This window comes from Prionailurus viverrinus, chromosome B3 (assembly GCF_022837055.1).
Source record: "Prionailurus viverrinus isolate Anna chromosome B3, UM_Priviv_1.0, whole genome shotgun sequence".
In the NCBI taxonomy this organism is placed as follows: Eukaryota; Metazoa; Chordata; class Mammalia; order Carnivora; family Felidae; genus Prionailurus; species Prionailurus viverrinus.
Window position 1 is genome coordinate 110929449 of NC_062566.1, and position 17799 is coordinate 110947247.

The 17799-nt window shown below is 52.5% G+C and overlaps 1 protein-coding gene across 1 annotated transcript in view; it reads left to right on the plus strand.

Annotated features, from left to right (window-relative positions):
• The window catches only part of PLEKHD1 (pleckstrin homology and coiled-coil domain containing D1), a 31424-nt gene that overhangs the window by 8665 nt on the left and 4960 nt on the right, over positions 1–17799 (plus strand). Inside the window, exons 2-8 of the mRNA XM_047861815.1 lie at positions 3818–3911; positions 4244–4333; positions 4576–4652; positions 5472–5563; positions 6520–6572; positions 14746–14840; positions 15980–16073. Coding sequence (XP_047717771.1) covers positions 3818–3911; positions 4244–4333; positions 4576–4652; positions 5472–5563; positions 6520–6572; positions 14746–14840; positions 15980–16073 — 595 coding nt within the window. The remainder of the gene's footprint in view (positions 1–3817; positions 3912–4243; positions 4334–4575; positions 4653–5471; positions 5564–6519; positions 6573–14745; positions 14841–15979; positions 16074–17799) is intronic.

Sequence of the window (17799 nt, forward strand, 5' to 3'; positions counted from 1 at the left end):
GTTTCCTCATCTGTAAAATGGGAACAAGAGTCCTGCCTTCCAGGATTGTTACATAGATCAACTACTCCGGTACATGTAGAACACTTAGCGGGGGAGCCAACATAGGAGAACAGCTGAATAAGTGGGGATTACCTGCAGCCCTTGCACAGCCGGCCAACTTGTAGGGCACAGAAGGAGATGGCTTCTGGCTTGCAGTCAGAATGAGATTGTCTGGGAGCAAGGGACTTTGACGAAAGGGACAGGAAGACGAGGTGCCCTTCTGTGCAGGGGCACTTGGGTCCTGGGCCCCCACCTGCTGAGAGGAAGCTGAGAATCATCGGCTGGAGCAGTGAGCTGTCACTGAGACAGGTTTATGAGGAAAGGTGGCTCTTTGGGACCTGGAAGGCTGCCTGCCAAATGTGCCCTTTGTTGGGCGATACTCATCCCTGCCAGCTGGGGAGTCACCCTCCTCCTCCAGGTTCATGCCAGCTCCTCTCGCTTGACCCTAACCCCCACCCAAACCAAGCTGAGAACAGCTGGAACGAGGCTGGGCTGGCATGCATGGTGTGTGGGCCCTTGGTGTTCCCAGTGATCTGATCCTGCCGCCTTCTGCCTGGCTCCTGCTGCAGCCACACCATAGCCTCTCAGTTCCTTCCAGGGCCCAACACACTTCCCACCCCAGGACCTTTGCCCCTGAGGCTCTTCTGCCTGGAACATCTTTCTTCTCCTCAAATGTCACCTTCCTAATCAGGCTTTCCCTGACCACCCTGTTTAATATTGAAACCTGAAACCTACCCCCCACCCCGCCACCCCTCACCCCATTACTTACTTAACCCTGCTTTATTTTCCTCTATAGCATTTATTAGCATCTGGTAAATGGCTTCTCTTCTCTTATTTATTTACTGCCTGCTTCCCCACTACACATACTCAAGTATAAGCTCTATGGGGACAGGGATTTGTGTCTCTCTTGCCCACAATTCTATCCCTAGCACCAAGGACATTGCCTGCTACAGAGTAGGAACTCAGCGATAAATCTTCACAACAGCCCCCAAGAGACATATACATGCATTCCTTATTTTATAGAGAAGCTTTGAAAGGGAGGCTCAGCAAGACTGGGAGCTTGCCTGAGACCATGGCTTGAAGGATGGGGATTGTTTAACTCCAGAGCCCCTGTTCTCTCCCTTCCTGTGAGTCATGTGATCACCTACTGATCACATCCTTCCCTTCCCCAACCAAGTCCCTGGCACAATGCTTTACCCTCAGTGGGGAGAGGTCTCCAGAAGCGTCAGGAAGGCAAGAAGGTATTTGTCTTTATTGGGTTCCCATAACAAAATACCATAGATGGGGATAAACAGTCTCTTAAACTGTTCAACTGTTCGGTTAAACTACAGAAATGTGTGTTCTCACTGTTCTGGAGGCTGGAGGTCAAGGTGCCAGCACAGTCAGATTCTGGTAAGGACTCTCTTCCTGGCTTGCAGACGGCTACCTTCCCCCTACGTCCGCATGTGGCAGAGCGAATGCAAGCCCCCTCTTCTTACAAGGCCGCAGTCCTCCTATTGCACTATGGCCCCACTCTTTGGGCCTCACTTAACCTTAATTACCTCCTGGAGATCTCATCTCCAGATACAGTCACATTGTGGGTTAGGGTTTCAACATATGTGTTTCAAGGAACACAGTTCAGTCCATCACAGTATTTCAGAAGCCATTGAAAGGAGGGGAGGAGGGCCCCAGGAGGCAACCCTGTGCTGGTCTGTCTCACACTTCCCTAGGGTGATGCATATTCAGAGCATGGGAAGGCATCACTCAGCCCTGTCCTGGGCCCTCTGGGAATTGGCAGAATGTTGAGCAGAACCTCATTTCGTCCTCAAAATAACAGACGAGATAGGTGTTCTCATCCCCATTCCATAGGTAAATAAACTGAGGCTCGGAGAGGTGAGCTTACCTGCCTAATGCCCCTCAGCCAAGAAATGGCAGGTCTGTCTGATGCCGAAGCCTATGCTCTTAACTACTTTGTGAAGTTCTTTGAAACAGGCAGGGGGCATCTCCCTTGGCCCATGGGTCACAGGGGGCGTGGCCCTGTCCCCCGGGAACCCAGCATCTCCTCAGGACAAGAAGAACACCTGGGTATATTGGTGCTGGGTGCCAAGTGCACCGACCGGTCAGCAAGTTCAGGAAGAGCTCAGACAGCACTGTAGGCTGGACTGGTCACCAAGGAAGGGCTCAGCCAGATGACAAGCGACAGGGAGGGCTCTCCAGGGACAACTGCAATGCAAAAAGTAGTGAGGTGGGGATGGTGAGTTTGGTATTGGCTCGGGACAGAGAAGCTGAAGGGCAGAAGTGGTGGGAACGCTGAGAGGATGGGCAGGGGTCAGGTGCTGGCCGGCCCAGACTGTCCCCGCAGCTCTGCAGAGGGTGGTATTTATGTGTCCTTTCTCCCTGGGGGGCACAGAGACCTGGGGGAAGAGCTGGCATGAGCAGAAGTCCGCAGCTCCCTCCGGTATCCGGCTGGGCCGAGAGGGTCGGTGCAAATAAAGGACAAGGGTTGGCTTGAGGCTCGCACCGAAGGACAAAGCTGAGCTTCTCTTTCCTGGGGGAGGTGAGGTGGCAGCTGTCCCGGGGACCCTCCCCCAGCAGCTGTGGCCTCAGGAAAGATCCTGGGGCTGATGGACTTCCGGAGATAAACTGGCTTTCTGTTACCTCCGGCAATTTTTCTGGCCCCTGACAAGAGGGGGCCTCCAACCAGTAGTGTGCCAGTAAATGGCTGACAACTGGCTCTCTCGGGGGTGGTGGGGAGCCCTGTTTGTATCATTTGATGATTTTCCTGGTGTAACTGCTCCCACTGTGACTGATATCAAGCTACCGACGCGATGTTACTGAATGCGGGGCAGGGGAGAGAGTCACCCTGCCGGCTCCTGTCAGCCCTTCTGAGTGGCTCTGGCGCCCACCCCTTCCCCTGATCCTGCCGCGATAACAGCAGTGTTCCCGGGGGCCCTGGGAGCAAGGGGCCAGTCGCCGGGGTTGTCCCTGAGCCTCAGGGTTTTGAGACCCTGATGGATCTTTTCCTGGACTTGTACTTGGTGTTTCATTCCGGTCAGCTCCGATCATCGGTCCTAGGAGAGCCTCTAGGCTGGGTCCAAGTGCTCCGCACGTTGGCATCAGGCGGTCGCCTCCACAACAGTCAGAAAGCACCAGGTCCCAGAAGTCCTAAGTTAGACGTGAGTCCCAGAAGGAAGCCATGAAGCACGCGGACAAAAGGGAGTGCTGGCGTCGCATGGAGGCCGCAGGCCTGCCCTCGCCAGCCTGGTCCGCACATTGGGTTCAATTGTCAGTTTCACGATTCCTTGTCAGAAGACCCATCCTGGAATTATGCACAATCTTTTAGTGAGGTGGGGGTGGGGGTGGCTTCTAGGCTCTGTTCTCCTAGGGCAGAGAGGCCGAAGGGCAGATATGGTGGGAAAGCTTTCTTCTCTCCCTTCTCCCCCTTCTCCTGGGGTGGACCCTAAGGGACTGGAGGTGATGGCTCGGGGGATGAAGGTACGGGAGGGGAAGGACTACAGATGCCCTCCTGTGCCAAGGGTGGCGGTGCAGCGGGACGGAGGCAGTTTGGGCTTCCCAGTCCAGCTGCCCACCGGTTTGAGGGTCAGGCTGCCGATGGCGGCGGGTGACTGGCCAGCAGGGGCCTCTGCGTAGATGTGGAACACGAGCTGGTGAGGCTGAGCCTGAGCTGGTGAGCCCACGGGCTCTCCACGTGAGTGCTGGGCCCCCTGAGGCCTTGCTGTCCCAAGACACCTCACCCTTTTCCTCCTTATTGCCCCTTCTTCCCCACCACCCACTGTAGGTTTTTCATCATCAAAGAGAGCTTTCTTCTTTACTACTCTGAGAGCGAGAAAAAGAACTTCGAAACCAATAAATACTTCAATATACACCCTAAGGTGAGGCAGCCTCTCCCCAGGGCCACAGTGGGTAGGACCCCATGGGGACAATGAGGGAGGGTGTCCTGCAAGGGTGGAAGACAGTCTCTTTTCTTGCTGTGGTCTAGCAGAGAGTCTGGAGAATGAATCCTTCTTGGGGCACAGGACTCCTGCCCCCTACGACTCTTGCTGGGCCCCGAGCCTGCCCCAGTCCTTCCTCTTCCTTCTAGGAGTCAGTTCTGGTCTGGCTCCCAGCCTGGGGCCCTTGGCAGGACCTGGCTTTGGCTGAGGGCTCCCAGAGGCCTTAAGTGATGTGGGCGGGGTGGGGGCTGCCTGTTCTCGTTCTTTCTCAGGGAGTCATCCCCCTGGGAGGCTGCCTGGTGGAAGCCAAGGAAGAGCCCAGCATGCCCTATGCCATGAAAATCTCCCACCAGGACTTCCATGTGAGTAAAGCTCTCCTCTCAGCCTGGACTGAGCAGGGCAGACCGGCTTCCCTGGGAACCTCCAGGCTCCCTGGGGGCAACCGCTCCGGTGGCCTGGCCTGGGAGGGTGTCAGGGTCATAGAGATGTGGGACGGTGGATGGAGGAGCAGAGCGGAGGAGATGGAGGAGCAGGGTGCGGGCAGCCTCTGGCATCCCAAGAGTGGGCTCCTCTCAGGTACGCCCGTGGTTCCTCTTCTTGGCAGGGGAACATCTTGCTGGCTGCTGAGTCCGAGTTTGAGCAGACCCAGTGGCTGGAGATGCTACAGGAGTCCGGGAAGGTGTAAGTACTCATAGGCGGGGGGGGGCATGTCCAGGAAGTGAATGGTTATGGGCTGGGCCCACCCTGATCACCTAGTGGGAACTGAGGACCCCAGAAAAGGGCAGCGTGAGGGAGAAAACTGTCTGGGCCATCTTGGAAACAGGGCTGTGGGAGTTGGTTAGAGTGGGCAAGAAAGAACAGGCCAGGATGAGAGGTCTGCCAGGTGGGCTTGGAGCCCAGTGACCTTTGCTTGTCTGGAGTCACAGGTGGCAGACGTAGACCACTTGTCTCCGACTCTTGGGAACAAATCCAGCACCGCTAGGAGGGTTTGGCTGCCTCCTGACACCCATCTCACCTCCCCAGGTCCACAGTGAATCCTAGCATAGATTGGAGCGGGTGCTTTGTAAATCAGAGTCCAGATCATAGAAACCTCCAGCCCAACACGGTCCATTTACATGTGAACCCCTGTCCCAGCACCTGCTGGATCATGCTTTTAGCTCAACAAATAACACAGCGCATGCCCCATACGAGGCCTGGTGCCAGGTAGTGGCCTGTGGTGGTAGAGAAAGCAGTCTGGGAAGCAATCTCTTCCCTGCTCCGAAGCTGCTGGCCCAGTCCTCGGTGGCCCACTTTGCAGCCTGAGCTGGCCTCCGGGGACTGTAACTGATCGATGCTGGTGGCATGGCCAGAGCCACGGGAGCCAAAGTGAACGGGGCTGCGATTCTGGAGGAGACAGGATGGGCGAGTACACGCTATGCACGGTCTCCCTCTCCTCTCCCCTTCTGTTGTAACGATTTTGTGTTTCTTCTCTCCTCTGTCCCATCTGCCCTCCCTCCCCAGGACTTGGAAGAATGCCCAGCTGGGAGAAGCCATGATCAAAAGCCTGGAGGCCCAGGGGCTACAGTTGGCCAAGGAGAAGCAGGAGTATTTAGGTTGGCTGGAGGGATGGACTGGAAGCTGAGGCTCCCTAGGTAGCACTTCAGGGCCGGGGTTATAGCCGGGGCTCGGTGGAGGACGGAGGAGGGGAGCTGGGGCAGGGCTTAGCAGGCTACCAGGAGCCGTAGGTAGAGGCTTGTATGGTGTAACCTGTGTCCTCTTGGCCAGTGTGGCAGGAGGACCTCTGGGCCAGCTTTGTCACTTGTCTATCAGCTGCGTGTCTCCAGACAGGGTAGCCTCTGTAAGCCTTAATTTCCTCATCCTGTAAAGGGTCATGAGAATAGTCCCTGGGTTTGGGAGGTGGGACCTGGGGATCAGGGGAAATGAGAACGTGCCTGTAAGCATTTGTTTCAGGCACACAGTAAGGACCCCATGAATGGCGTTGATGTTATCCTGCCCTGGGTTCCCGGGTCCTGAATTTGCCCCAAACTTCCACCCCCTTGGCCCACTTTCAACCTGACCCTGTGCCCCTGACTGGCTGACAAGTATGCTCTGTTTGGGAAAGAAGAAGGTGAGACTGGGCTTTGATCCTTTGCCTGGGATCTTCTCCCCTGCTACCTCCTTAGACACCCAGGGCCTCGGTGCTGGGTCCCCTCTGCCTGCTTCAGAACCCCCCTATAGCCCCAGAACCTGCGCCCCCCCACCTGCCAGACACTAGTGCAGGGGAGCAGCACAATTAACAGCACTTCTAGGGGTGCAGACACCCCCCCCGAGCTTCTGAAGATGAAGCCGCCCCTGTGCGGGGATGGGGACCAGAGAGGAAGGTAGTGGCTGCGGCCAGCATGTCAGCTTCTATCCCCAGGAGCTGGCTCTGCCCGCTGGCTGGCCTGGACATGACAAACCGTTTCCCTGGGAGATCCTGGAAGTGAAGGAGGTTACTGGAAGGCCCTGGCCCCCTCCAGGCCAGAGCCGGACTGAGCTTTCCGTGAGAGCGTGCGCACTTGCTTTGCAGACAAACTGATGGAGGAGACCGAAGAGCTCTGCCTTCAGAGGGAGCAGAGAGAGGTAGGCACACGGAGGCCGAGGCCGCTCCGAATTGCTGCCCCTCCCCCGCGGCCCCTGCTCCGGGGGCCCCTTAACAGCCAAGGTGTACTGGCTTGTGTTCCTGGCATTAGGGACGCATGTAGGGGAGCAAGGCACCCAGAGAACTCTCCAGGAAGTCAGACGGGCAGAGCAGGGGCACCGTGAGGTGACCGTGCTTGGGACTTGCTGTGGCTTCTTGTCAGAGAGCATTTGTTCTTGCCAGTCGCTAGAGACAAAAGTAAAAAGGGTAGGTGACCACGTTCTCGAGAAAGCCATCCCAAAATTGTATAAGCTGTATCGGTAGGTAGTGAGCTGCCGATCACCGGTGATCTTCACAGGAGGCTGGGATGGCCTCTGTAGAGGGACTTCTGCACCACGAGGGTGATTGGGTTGGATGAACTCAGGGGTTCCTTCTTCCTCTAAATGACACAACGTAAGTTCCAAAAAAGCCAAGCATTAGCCGGAGGCAGCCTGCACTGGGGAGCCGCTGAAGTCCACTTCATCTGGAATCTCCGAGCAGCATTGGGCCTTGCCTGTTTCTGAAGTGTCATCAGCACCCCTGAAAGGGCACAGTAAGGTAGGGGATAGCACGGCAGACTTGGAGCCAGGCCGCCTATGTTTGTATTTGACCTTCAACGCTTCTAGCTGTGTGACCTTGGACAAGTTACCTAACCTCTCCGGACATCAATAGTCTTTCTTTTTCTTTTAAGTTTATTTATTTATTTATTTTGAGAGAGACAGAACAAGAGCAGGGGCAGGGCAGAGAAAGAGGGAGAAAGAGAATCCCAAGCAGGCTCCACGCTGTCGGCACAGAACCCGACGCAGGGCTTGAACTCATGAACTGTGAGATCGTGACCGGAGCCAAACCCAAGAGTTGGCTGCTTAACCGACTGAGCCACCCAAGCACCCCTGAACATCAATATTCTTACATGAAAAGTGGAGACAATGGAACCCGTCTTATTAAGATGTGAAGATTAAGTGAGATGTTATATATAAAGCGCTTGGCACATAGTATGTGCTCAGTGAGTATCTGTGTTTGTTAGCGTCATAATCATGTTATTACTCATTATGGGCCCATTCTGCGTGTCAACTGCCTGAGGCCTGAAGCTGCAAAGTGCCTTTCCCATAGGAGAGCTTGATTCAGCCCACTTCTCTTCGCCCAGTCGGTTTTTTCTTGTGCCCGTAGGGCTGGACCCATCTGCCTGGGCTCAGTGCCTCCCTCTGTGACTTTTCTCTTGCGAACCACCTTTCCCAACCACCCTTCACTGGGCTCTGAGACAGGCCCTACTGTCAAGAAGCATCCTGTCCCTGCAGCACCCCAAATATCCCCAGGGCCCAGGACTGCACCTAGCCCAGGATGAGTGCTTGATAAATGTTTGTGGAATGATTCACGGAGCGAACATTTTTGATTCTTGTCATTTCACATTACATCTTGATTTGAATCTAGTAGGACGATCCGGCCTCATTTTCCCTCTTCAGACTTTTACCAGATCTTCTTGCCCGTGTATTCTCCCAGCTGGACTTCAGACTCATTTCGTCATTTGACGCCAACAGGAAAAACCAAACCCAAACAAACAAGAAACACACCCCCAAAGCCATGGAGGCTTTGCGTTAGGATTCCATGGATTTGAGGCTTGGCGTGGTGACGGCACTGAGCCTTCTCCCAGCCGTGCCGTCTGGGCGTCCGTGCCTCCACGCTCTCATCTGGGTCCTGCATTAGAGTCTTGGCATTTTCTTCACACGGTTCTGCCATTTTAACAAGGGAGCCTTCTGGTGGCTTGTCAGCAACCTGAAGACAGGTAATTGAGGAAGCCAGGGGGTGGGATGGAGTGACAGACACAGCCACCGGCAGGGAGAGAGACAGACTTATCCATCAGAGAGGCTAAATCTGGGGCAGCAGTCAGCTGGAGGAAAATTTAGACACTCTATCTAGGTCTTTAGCCAGGAAATGAGGCCAGTGGAGACCCACCGCACGCAGGCCTCACTTAAAGCCGTAGCACATTGAAGGAGCGAGGCCTGTCAGCTGTGAGCTCCCTGGTCTGGTGCTACAAGATCTGAGCGAGACTTACTTGGGCCCAGCTGATCCCCCGTGAAGGCTGCTGTGAGCGGGCGGAAAGGGAGAGGGCCGTGCCCAGGTCCGTATTCCCGGGTCAGCTGCACGCTGCAGATCAGGAACAGAAATCACTGCTTCCCTGACTTGCTCATCCATATGATGGGTCTTCTTGTCCCCTGCATCTTTCCCATCTCCACTGCGAGGCTCAGAGGTTGTCTGGGTGCGCGTTGGGCCGCTTAGAAAGGCCGCGGGTACAACAGCCCAGTGATAACATGAAGATTCTCTGATCTTTAAGAGGCAGTCTGGCCTAAAGAAAGACTCAGGGTCTGGACCCCGGAGACTCATATTGGAGTCTCAGCTCCATCACTGACTGTGTGGCCTTGGGTAAGTTAACCTCTCTGAGCCTCAGTTGCTCTATCTGTGATGCTCTGATAAGAGTTGATGGCTGTGGCTGCCTAGTTCCTGGGTCGCTGTGAGGCTCAATGAAATCAAAGGCAGCAGAGTGCTTTGTGGACGGGCAGGGCCCATGCAGATGTGCGCTGTGCGGTGATGCGGCCCCGACCTCCTCCATGTGGAAGGAAGGACCTGGGACTCTGGAGGCATGAGCAGAGAGCACGGGGTGAGCCAGCCTGGGCTCATCTGCCCCGGGGCCAGAAGGCCATGCCCTTCCTTGAGCCCTTCCTCAAGTGTCCCTGGCTCCTTGTGACCTCATCTCTCATCCCTGGAGGAGGGCAGCCCGACTACCTTTCCTTCTCTCGCTGAACTCAGAGAGCTCAGCCTTGTATGTGGGTAGGCACCTAGGAAATCGAAATGCCCAGGGCCCATTAGGCAGGCATCTTGCCCCCCAGGCTGCTCCCGGTCAGAACATAGACCCTTGGTGTTGGGAAGAACCTGTCACTTCAAGGGGAGGCTCTTTGCTCACCTCCCTGATGGATGTTATCTTGCTTCTGTGATGGGCAACTCACGACCTCTGGCGGGATTCTTCGCCTTGTTGCTCTGTGGCTCGAAGACTCTTCCTTTCATTGAGCAGGAATCTGCCTCCTAGTGACTTCTTCCCAACCCCGTACTCCTGCAACTTAAGTCAGGCCCAGGAGTCAGAAGAACAAGCGCTAGATGGTGGAAGAGCCTTTAGCTGCAGCGGGTCCTGGCTGACCTCAACCTATGACAAGGTTGCCGCAAGCTCTCGTACCGTCTTGGCCGCAGGAACAGAAGGTTCTGGCCGCTTCAGGTTTTCAGGTCCGGCTGTCATCAGTCTTCTAAGGCTCCACCTGGACATCAGTGTTAGCTAAGAGTCACACAGGGAAATCGAAAGGTAGAAAAGAAGTGAGCGACTGGAAAGAAGATTCTCTTTCTTTGTCCTCATCCATGTGTAGCTTTTTTATTATTGTTAATGGTAGAAATCATGCTCTTTGCAGAACACCTGGAAAACAAACTTTATTCTTAATCCCACAATTGACACAACTGCTGCCAACATTTTGGTGTTTTTCTTCAGTCTTTAGAGAAATATATATATATATTTCTCTATGTATATTCTTATATATTTTTTTTAATTTTTGTGTTTATTTTTGAGAGAGAGAGACAGAGCACAAGCAGGGGAGGGGCAGAGGGAGAGAGACAGACAGACAGACAGACAGAATCCGAAGCAGGCTCCAGGCTCTGAGCTGTCAGCACAGAGCCTGATGCGGGGCTTGAACTCACAAACCGCAAGATCATGACCTGAGCTGAAGTCGGCCGCTTAACCGACTGAGCCACCCAGGTGCCCCTATATTTTAAACAAAATAGGATCACAGCAGATATTCCATTTTATGGCCTGCTTTTTCATTATACCTTCATTAACATTTGTACCTTCAGCAATTTTTCATGTCATTCAACATTCTTTGAAAACGTCAGTTTTGATGACCACGTACTGATACATCCTACGTGATGTTTCATTTAACTCACCTTCTGTTTTTGGACATCTAGGCTGTTTTCTTATTCTTCTTATTATTATTTTATTTGTATAAGTTTATTTCTTTATTTTCAGAGAGAGAAAGCACAAGTGGGGAGGTACAGAGAGAGAGGGAGAGAGAGAGAATCCCAAGCAGACTCTGCATTGTCAGCATAGAGCCCGATGTGGGGCTCAAACCCACAAACCGTGATATCATGACCTCAGCTGAAGTCAGATACTTTACTGACTGAGCCAGCCAGGCGCCCCTAGGCTGTCTTCACTATTATAAATTATGCCACAGTGAGCACCTCTGCACACATGAATCGTGGCCTACTATCTAATTGTTTAGGAGAGGTTCCTTCCTATGGGCAAAATCACGGAGTCTGGGAAAGAACTTTTAAGACTCCTGATGTATATTGACAAATTTCTTTCCAGAAATTTTGTACCAGTTTTCACTCTCAGCCACAGTGCGTGGACATTTCCATCTCGCTCTACCCCACTGCCCGTGTTTGAGTCCCTCCATCACCGACTAGCTACAGCGTGGGGAAGAGGGATGAAGACATGTGTAACTTTGAGCAAGTTCCTCGACCCTTATGTACCTCTGCTTTTCTCATCTATAAAATGAGGACAAAAATATTATCCACTTTCAGAGGTGTTGTAAGGATTACATGAATTAATACACGTAAAGTACTTAGAACAGGAAACTCACAGCGAGTGCTATCATTGTCATTATCATCATATGCCAAATCTGTTTCAGGATTCTCTTTTCCATTCCTTTGAATTGCTGTCTATTCTTGCATAGATACTACACAGCTTCAATTTATAATACTATCCATCGTTTATTAAGCACTTATTATGCGGCAGACAGTTTGCGTGGATTAGCCCAGGTTACCCTCCCATGAACCCTACAAGGTGGTATTGCCCATCCCAGAGAGTACCCCCCCATACCCCTTCTTCTTCCTGCATTGGATCCAGAGGCCATCTAGACCACACCCCCAGTTTCATTTACTATGTACGTGCAAATGTCTCCCCCTTGACAGGTGCAGTCCCTTCTCTCTGCTGAGCTCCAGCCCCTTCTATCCAACCATTGGCTTCACATCTCCAGCCAATGTCTCAAAGGTACTGCAAACTTAACACGTCCAAGGCCACTTATGATCTTCCCCAGCAGAGCTGATGGTCTAGCGCTCCCTATCTCAGGGAATTCACCTCCTCCCATTGTTTGTGCAGATTGGAAACCTGAGAATTGTGCCTCATCCTGTCCTCCCCATCTCACCCTTTCCCACTCCACTCCCAAGTTCTGCTAGCTACCCCCAAATCTCTAGAAGCTGTCTGGCCACTTCTCTCCATCTCACCGCCTCGTTCAAGTTCACACTACTATTAGGTCTTGCTGAACTAATGCAGTGGCTTCCCCCCACCCCCCGCCGGGTTCCCTGTATCCCTCCTGGCCCCTTTTCATCCTTTTTCTCCTCGCTGCAGCTGGAGTCATTGTTTAAAATGGAAATCAGATTGCGGATTGCGCTGTGTCTTCTTCCCCTACTTTCTGCTCAAAACCATTGTTTGTTCTGACTCAGGAAAACCACAAAATCCTCAGCATAGCCCAAGGCGCTATGTGGTCAAGCTTCCCTCCTGCTGTTCACCCTCACTGTGGGCCCAGCGGTGTGGGAATGTCTTGGTTCTTTCAGGTTCTGCAGGTTTCTGAAGGGCCTTTGCACATACTGATCCTTGTTCCTGGAATGCTGTTTCCTCTTCCTGCTATTTATGCACCTTCACATGTTGGCTCAAAAATCTGCTCCCCACCCCCCCCCCAACCACCAATCATTCCCTACTTCTTGTCCAAGACAGCTTTACAAAGAACCGTGTTCCCATCCTGCACTTCACATACCTTGGTTTGTAATGATACTCTCGTGTGTGATTATTTTATTAGTTTTTGATTCTTGCACTGAGCTGTAAGCTCCATGAGAACTGAGACGTGTCTGGGTTTGCTCATTCTCACATCCTCAATGCAGAGCCTGGCAGGTCCTTGGTGCCTATTAAACACTCAATAACTATGTGTGGCATGCGTGAATGAATGAAACTATTTTTTAAAAATCCCATTGGGGTTTTTATTGGGATCACATGAGCCTGTAAATTAATTGGGAAGAACCTCCACTGTATTTAGTCTTCCCAATCATTCAGGAGCCTGCATTCTTTTCAAAAGCATAATTGCTTTTATTGGGAACTTAGAAATAATGCAGTGAAGCATGATGAACAGGGATTATTTGGCTTGGAGGAGACTTGGGGACAGAAAACTGTCCCCAACACATGAAGGGAAAAAGGATCAGTCTTGTTCTGTGGCTCCAAGGGCAGAAGGTCAGCCCACTGACGGAAGTTATAAGGAGGCAGATTTGGGCTCGGATGGAACAGGTGGATGAAATGGGCCTACCCCTCCCCTAGGTGGGACACTCAGGGTGTCCAGAAGTTGGCTGTGTCCTTGGCTTTGCCGGTCGTCTGTTTTGCTAAGAGCTGTTCACTGGCTCTTTGCTGGCTAGGGGTATTCAGTCTTCGTGGCTGAGGAGAAGAGCTTAAGGGGACACTATGACCAAGGACAGCAAGTTCCAGGCAGGAAGGCAGCTGCCGAAGGGAGAGTCTGTGCAAAGGACGGAGGTGGCTACAGGGGTTTTGAAGGGAAGTTTTGCTCCATAAATGAGATTCAGCCCTCTCATCTGAGCCCCACAAAACTTTCGGCAAAATCTGCGGTCCTTCATCCATGTTTTGGTCTTTGTAGCTTTCAGAGAGGGCTCATCTGAGGTCGGACCCGGAAGGAAGAGTTTTGATCAGGTTGTTCTGGAATGAAATGGGCTGTCTTAAGAGAGGGTGAATTCCCCGTCATGACAGCGATTCAGGCAGAGCCCAGGTCATCTCTTGGCAGGAAAACTGATCCCAGGATTCAAGTGTCTGATGAAGACTGAATTGCTTTCAGGCCCCTTTGACCATAGACGGCTCTGATTCATGGATGTCTGTTCTCTTACTGCCACACAGCATATGTGTTGCCCAGACACATGCAGTTATTGACTTAGGTGGGAAAAGCATTTCATCACACATACCTGGACCCCACATGGGGAGGAAGGAGAGGAAAAGCCAATTGATTGTTTTGTCATGTTATTTTTAGGAGCGTCAGTTTCGTTATCTGGTTCTTGGAGGCATAGCAAGGGCCTGCTGGCACCTGAGGTGCTGGGAATAATATCCTCCCACAGTGTGTAATGTGGAGGAGCAAAGCAGGTGTCACAAAAATGCTGCCAGCTAAGCTTCGCCTGAAGGGTGCCCTGCGACCCCAGCTGCCATTGCAGCCCAGGAAAACGGGACCCTCGGAGGGCACATACCTGTGCTTACCAGCCCTCCTGACAAGACTAGTCTGGCCCTGGGGCCCCGCCCTGGGCTTTCTGGCTCTCCTGTTCCCTTAGGGCTGAGTAAGGGAAGCTGCAGCACCTAGGCTGGCTGCTTCCTAGAGCCTTGAGAATAAAGTTTTCTGATTATTTGGGTCGGGACTGGCTTCTTTGCCACCTTTGACAGATGTCACTCTAGGGATCTTTTTGTTTTTTAATTTTTTTTTTAACGTTTATTTTTGAGACAGAGAGAGACAGAGCATGAACGGGGGAGGGTCAGAGAGAGAGGAAGACACAGAATCTGAAACGGGCTCCAGGCTCCAAGCTGTCAGCACAGAGCCTGATGCGAGGCTCGAACTCACGGACCGTGAGATCATGACCCGGGCCGAAGTCAGACGCTTGCTTAACCGACTGAGCCACCCAGGCGCCCCATAGGAATCTTTAATGGAAATACACACCCACCACGTTTTCCTCCAGGGCTTGAGAGCCAGCCAGCCTACCTGAGGGGGTTCATGACTAGAGTTGCCCAGCAGAGTAGACACCTAGAATTACCATCACCTCCAGGCACAGGCCACGGTGTTGAGCATGCTCAGTGTGTTTGAGAAGGCCACGCCCATCGCAGACTGGGGATTTGTTGAGACTGTGTGTCGACTAGTGGGACCAGGGCTCCTTAGGACTTAACTCCAAGTCTGTGCCAGCATATGGCCCGACTGTACCGCATCACATAGGGGCCCCTGGACTAGAGGGACGCTTTCTGACCTCAGGGGCCCTTTGCTGCCCATGACTCTTCTCTTCCTCTCTGGTTCTCTTCAGGAGCTTGAGCGCCTGAACCAGGTGCTGGAGGCCGAGAAGCAGCAGTTCGAGGAGGTGGTACAGGAGCTGAAAATGGAGCAGGAGCAGATCAAAAGGTGGTGGGGGCGGGAGGAAGGTGCGCCTGGGGCAGGGCATTAGGACCCGCATTTCCCATAGGGCCTGGAGAGGTCTTGCCCAGGAGAGTCTCGTTACTTGATGGCTTGGTTTGGGTCTATCTTCCCAGTGCTCCAGGCCTCAGGGCAGCCCAGAAGGAGCTGTAGACCCCACACGAACTGGAGGTGAGGCACCGGCAGGTGCCGACAGGCGTCCCCCCCAAGCAACAAGCCCCTCTTGCCTCTGTCAAGCCTTCCTTACCCAGAGGCAGAGGGGAATAAGCCGGCCTGGAGGTGCTGTTAGCCAAGACCCCCCAGCGTTGCCTGCACAGTCCCGTCACGTTCTGGCTAACGATGTCCCTCGGGATCTTTAGTCCTGTGTATGCTTTGCAAACCAGTTGCACATTATAATCATACACCAGGATTAGAATCTCTGGAAAGTAGGGCCCAGAGATCTATATTTTACAAAAGCTCTTTGGGTCATTCTGATTCAGCTGATCCAGGAATTTGGAGACCAGTGCTCTGGGTGCTGTTGATGGCGGGTGGTTGTCCTCGTTGTCGGCATCCTCCTCCTCATCACTACTGATAATCAGTGTTAGCCCACAAAGGTTTTTCTTGCAGCAGCCTTATAAAAGGAAGTCAATTAGACAAGCACTTTGGGGAAGGAGAAATACTGAGGATCTTACCAAGTAAATAGCCGAGCACCTGCTTATCTCCAGAATTGTGCCAGATACTGGAATAGAGGATAAGTCCCCTTATCTTACCATGCAGGATCTTACACTCTTGTTGGGAAAATCAGACTAACACCCAGGAAACATCCACACGATAATATATAGTCAGGTACTAGGGACCACAGTGCAGACTCCCTGTGTCCTAGGAATTAAGGTATACATGTGATCCTTGTGGGCATGAAGAGGGGTTCAACTGAGCGGGGCCTTGAAGGATGGGTAGGATTAGGAAATTGGGCAGGAGAAAAGGGAAAGGCATTTCAAGCAGGAGGAAGGGAAACCAGGGGTAAAGGCTTGAGGTGGCCCAGGCTGGTTAAGAAAGCAGCAAAGGGGTTGTCACCGCAGAGAAGGGCCTCAGCCATGCAGAGAGGGGCTGGCCTTCCAAGGCCCCCTCTGAGCCTTCTGTCCCTGCAGGGAGCTAGAATTGACTGCAAGATGCCTCAAGGGTGTGGAGCAAGAGAAGAAGGAGCTGAGGCACCTTACAGAGTCCTTGCAGCAGACGCTGGAGGTGAGGGGCCACTGGTGGGCTGGTGGGCCTGGAGGCAGGCTGCTTGGTTGGGCCACGTGATACTGTTTTTCCCCCAGAGGGTTCTCCACAAGGGGAACGGGGCCCAATGGAGTGATGATCTAAAAGGTCTCTTCTCTGTGGACCAGAGAGCACGGGAGGCCTAGAGCAGGACCCATGGAAGCAAATTCAAGTTTGCCTTGCTGTGACTGTGCCCTTGGGAAATCCATCTTCTTCAGAGTTTATATCTTTATACCACATGGAGGGTTGATTAGGGTGGGCGGCGGGACCACCCACCTCTTCCTTCTTGTGGCTCATTCACTTAGCTGCTACTGGGTGAAATTGAGCATGAAGGGAAATTAACTGTATGTCACCTGCCTCTGATACCACAGCAACTGTGAGGGGGAGAGAGGCAGTGGCATGTGTCAAGGACAAAGTACAGACTGGTCCCAGCCCCTCTTCCCGGCTCCTCCTGAGTTGCCCCTCTGCACCTTGCACAAAGACACCCTGACCCCTACTCCAAACCACTGAGCTCATCTGTCCCGATGAGGCCAACCCCTTTCAGACTCAACATTTTTGCCCATGCTAGTCCTTCTTTTTTTTTAAATTTTTAAAAAATATTTATTTATTTTTGAGAGACAGAGCATGAGCAGGGGAGGGGCAGAGAGAGAGGGAGACACAGAATCCGAAGCAGGCTCCAAGCTGTCAGCACAGAGCCTGATGCAGGGCTCGAACCCACAAACCGCGAGTTCATGACCTGAGCCGAAGTTGGACACTTAACCGACTGAGCCACCCAGGCGCCCCACCATGCTATTCCTTCTACACAGAATGTTCTTTCACCTCTTCTCTGCCTGGAGAACTCATCCATCCTAGTAAGACTCAACTCCAACAGAACTGTAGCCAAGCTTCCCTGACTCTTCTAGGCAAGGTTTTGCTGTGAGCTCCAGGCTCTGGCAGCACTTTGCACATCTTGTTATGGGACACTAGGTTGTGTCTTCTAAACGGTGAACTTCGCTAGACTGTGTCTTAAGGTATCTCCCAGCCCAGCACCTAGCGGCAGCCTGGCACAGCGCTAGTGTTTACTCTGAATTCATGAATTGCCTTGAGGGCTGCAAGGGTTTCTATTCTCTCTCCACTGACTAGAGGCTTAGTCTGTGGTGCCCTTATTTGTTTCTCTTTTCAGTTCACATCATGAGAGATGGTTCTCATGGAGAGTTTCAACTCTAGAATTTCTGGGTAGTGCAAGACCCCAGCCTGATAAATGACGAGGACATCTAAATCTGTTCTAGGGCTGGCTCCTTTTGAACGTTTTTCATATGAGCCCAACACATGCCCTCACTCAGCCCTCGGGGAATAAAGACCCCAGAAGGTCATGGTGCCCTTGGACGCCTGTTTTAGTAGGTGCCACTTCCAGTGGAAGCTGCATTGAGCTCCTCCCTGAGTCCCTCTGTGGAGGAGTAACCTTGCCTCCTTGTGAGGAAGGAGATCTTGGTTTTGGCCTTTTACCTCCATGGAAGGAGGAAGATATTTGGGGTGTCTTTTTTTTTTTGGTGGATATTTTATTTTTATTTTTTTTATTTTAACTTGTTTTATTTTTTATTTTTTTAAATGTACATCCAAATTAGTGAGCATATGGTGTAACAATGATTTCAGGAATAGATTCCTTAGTGCCCCTGACCCATTTAGCCCATCCTCCCTCCCACAACCCCTCCCGTAACCCTCAGTTTGT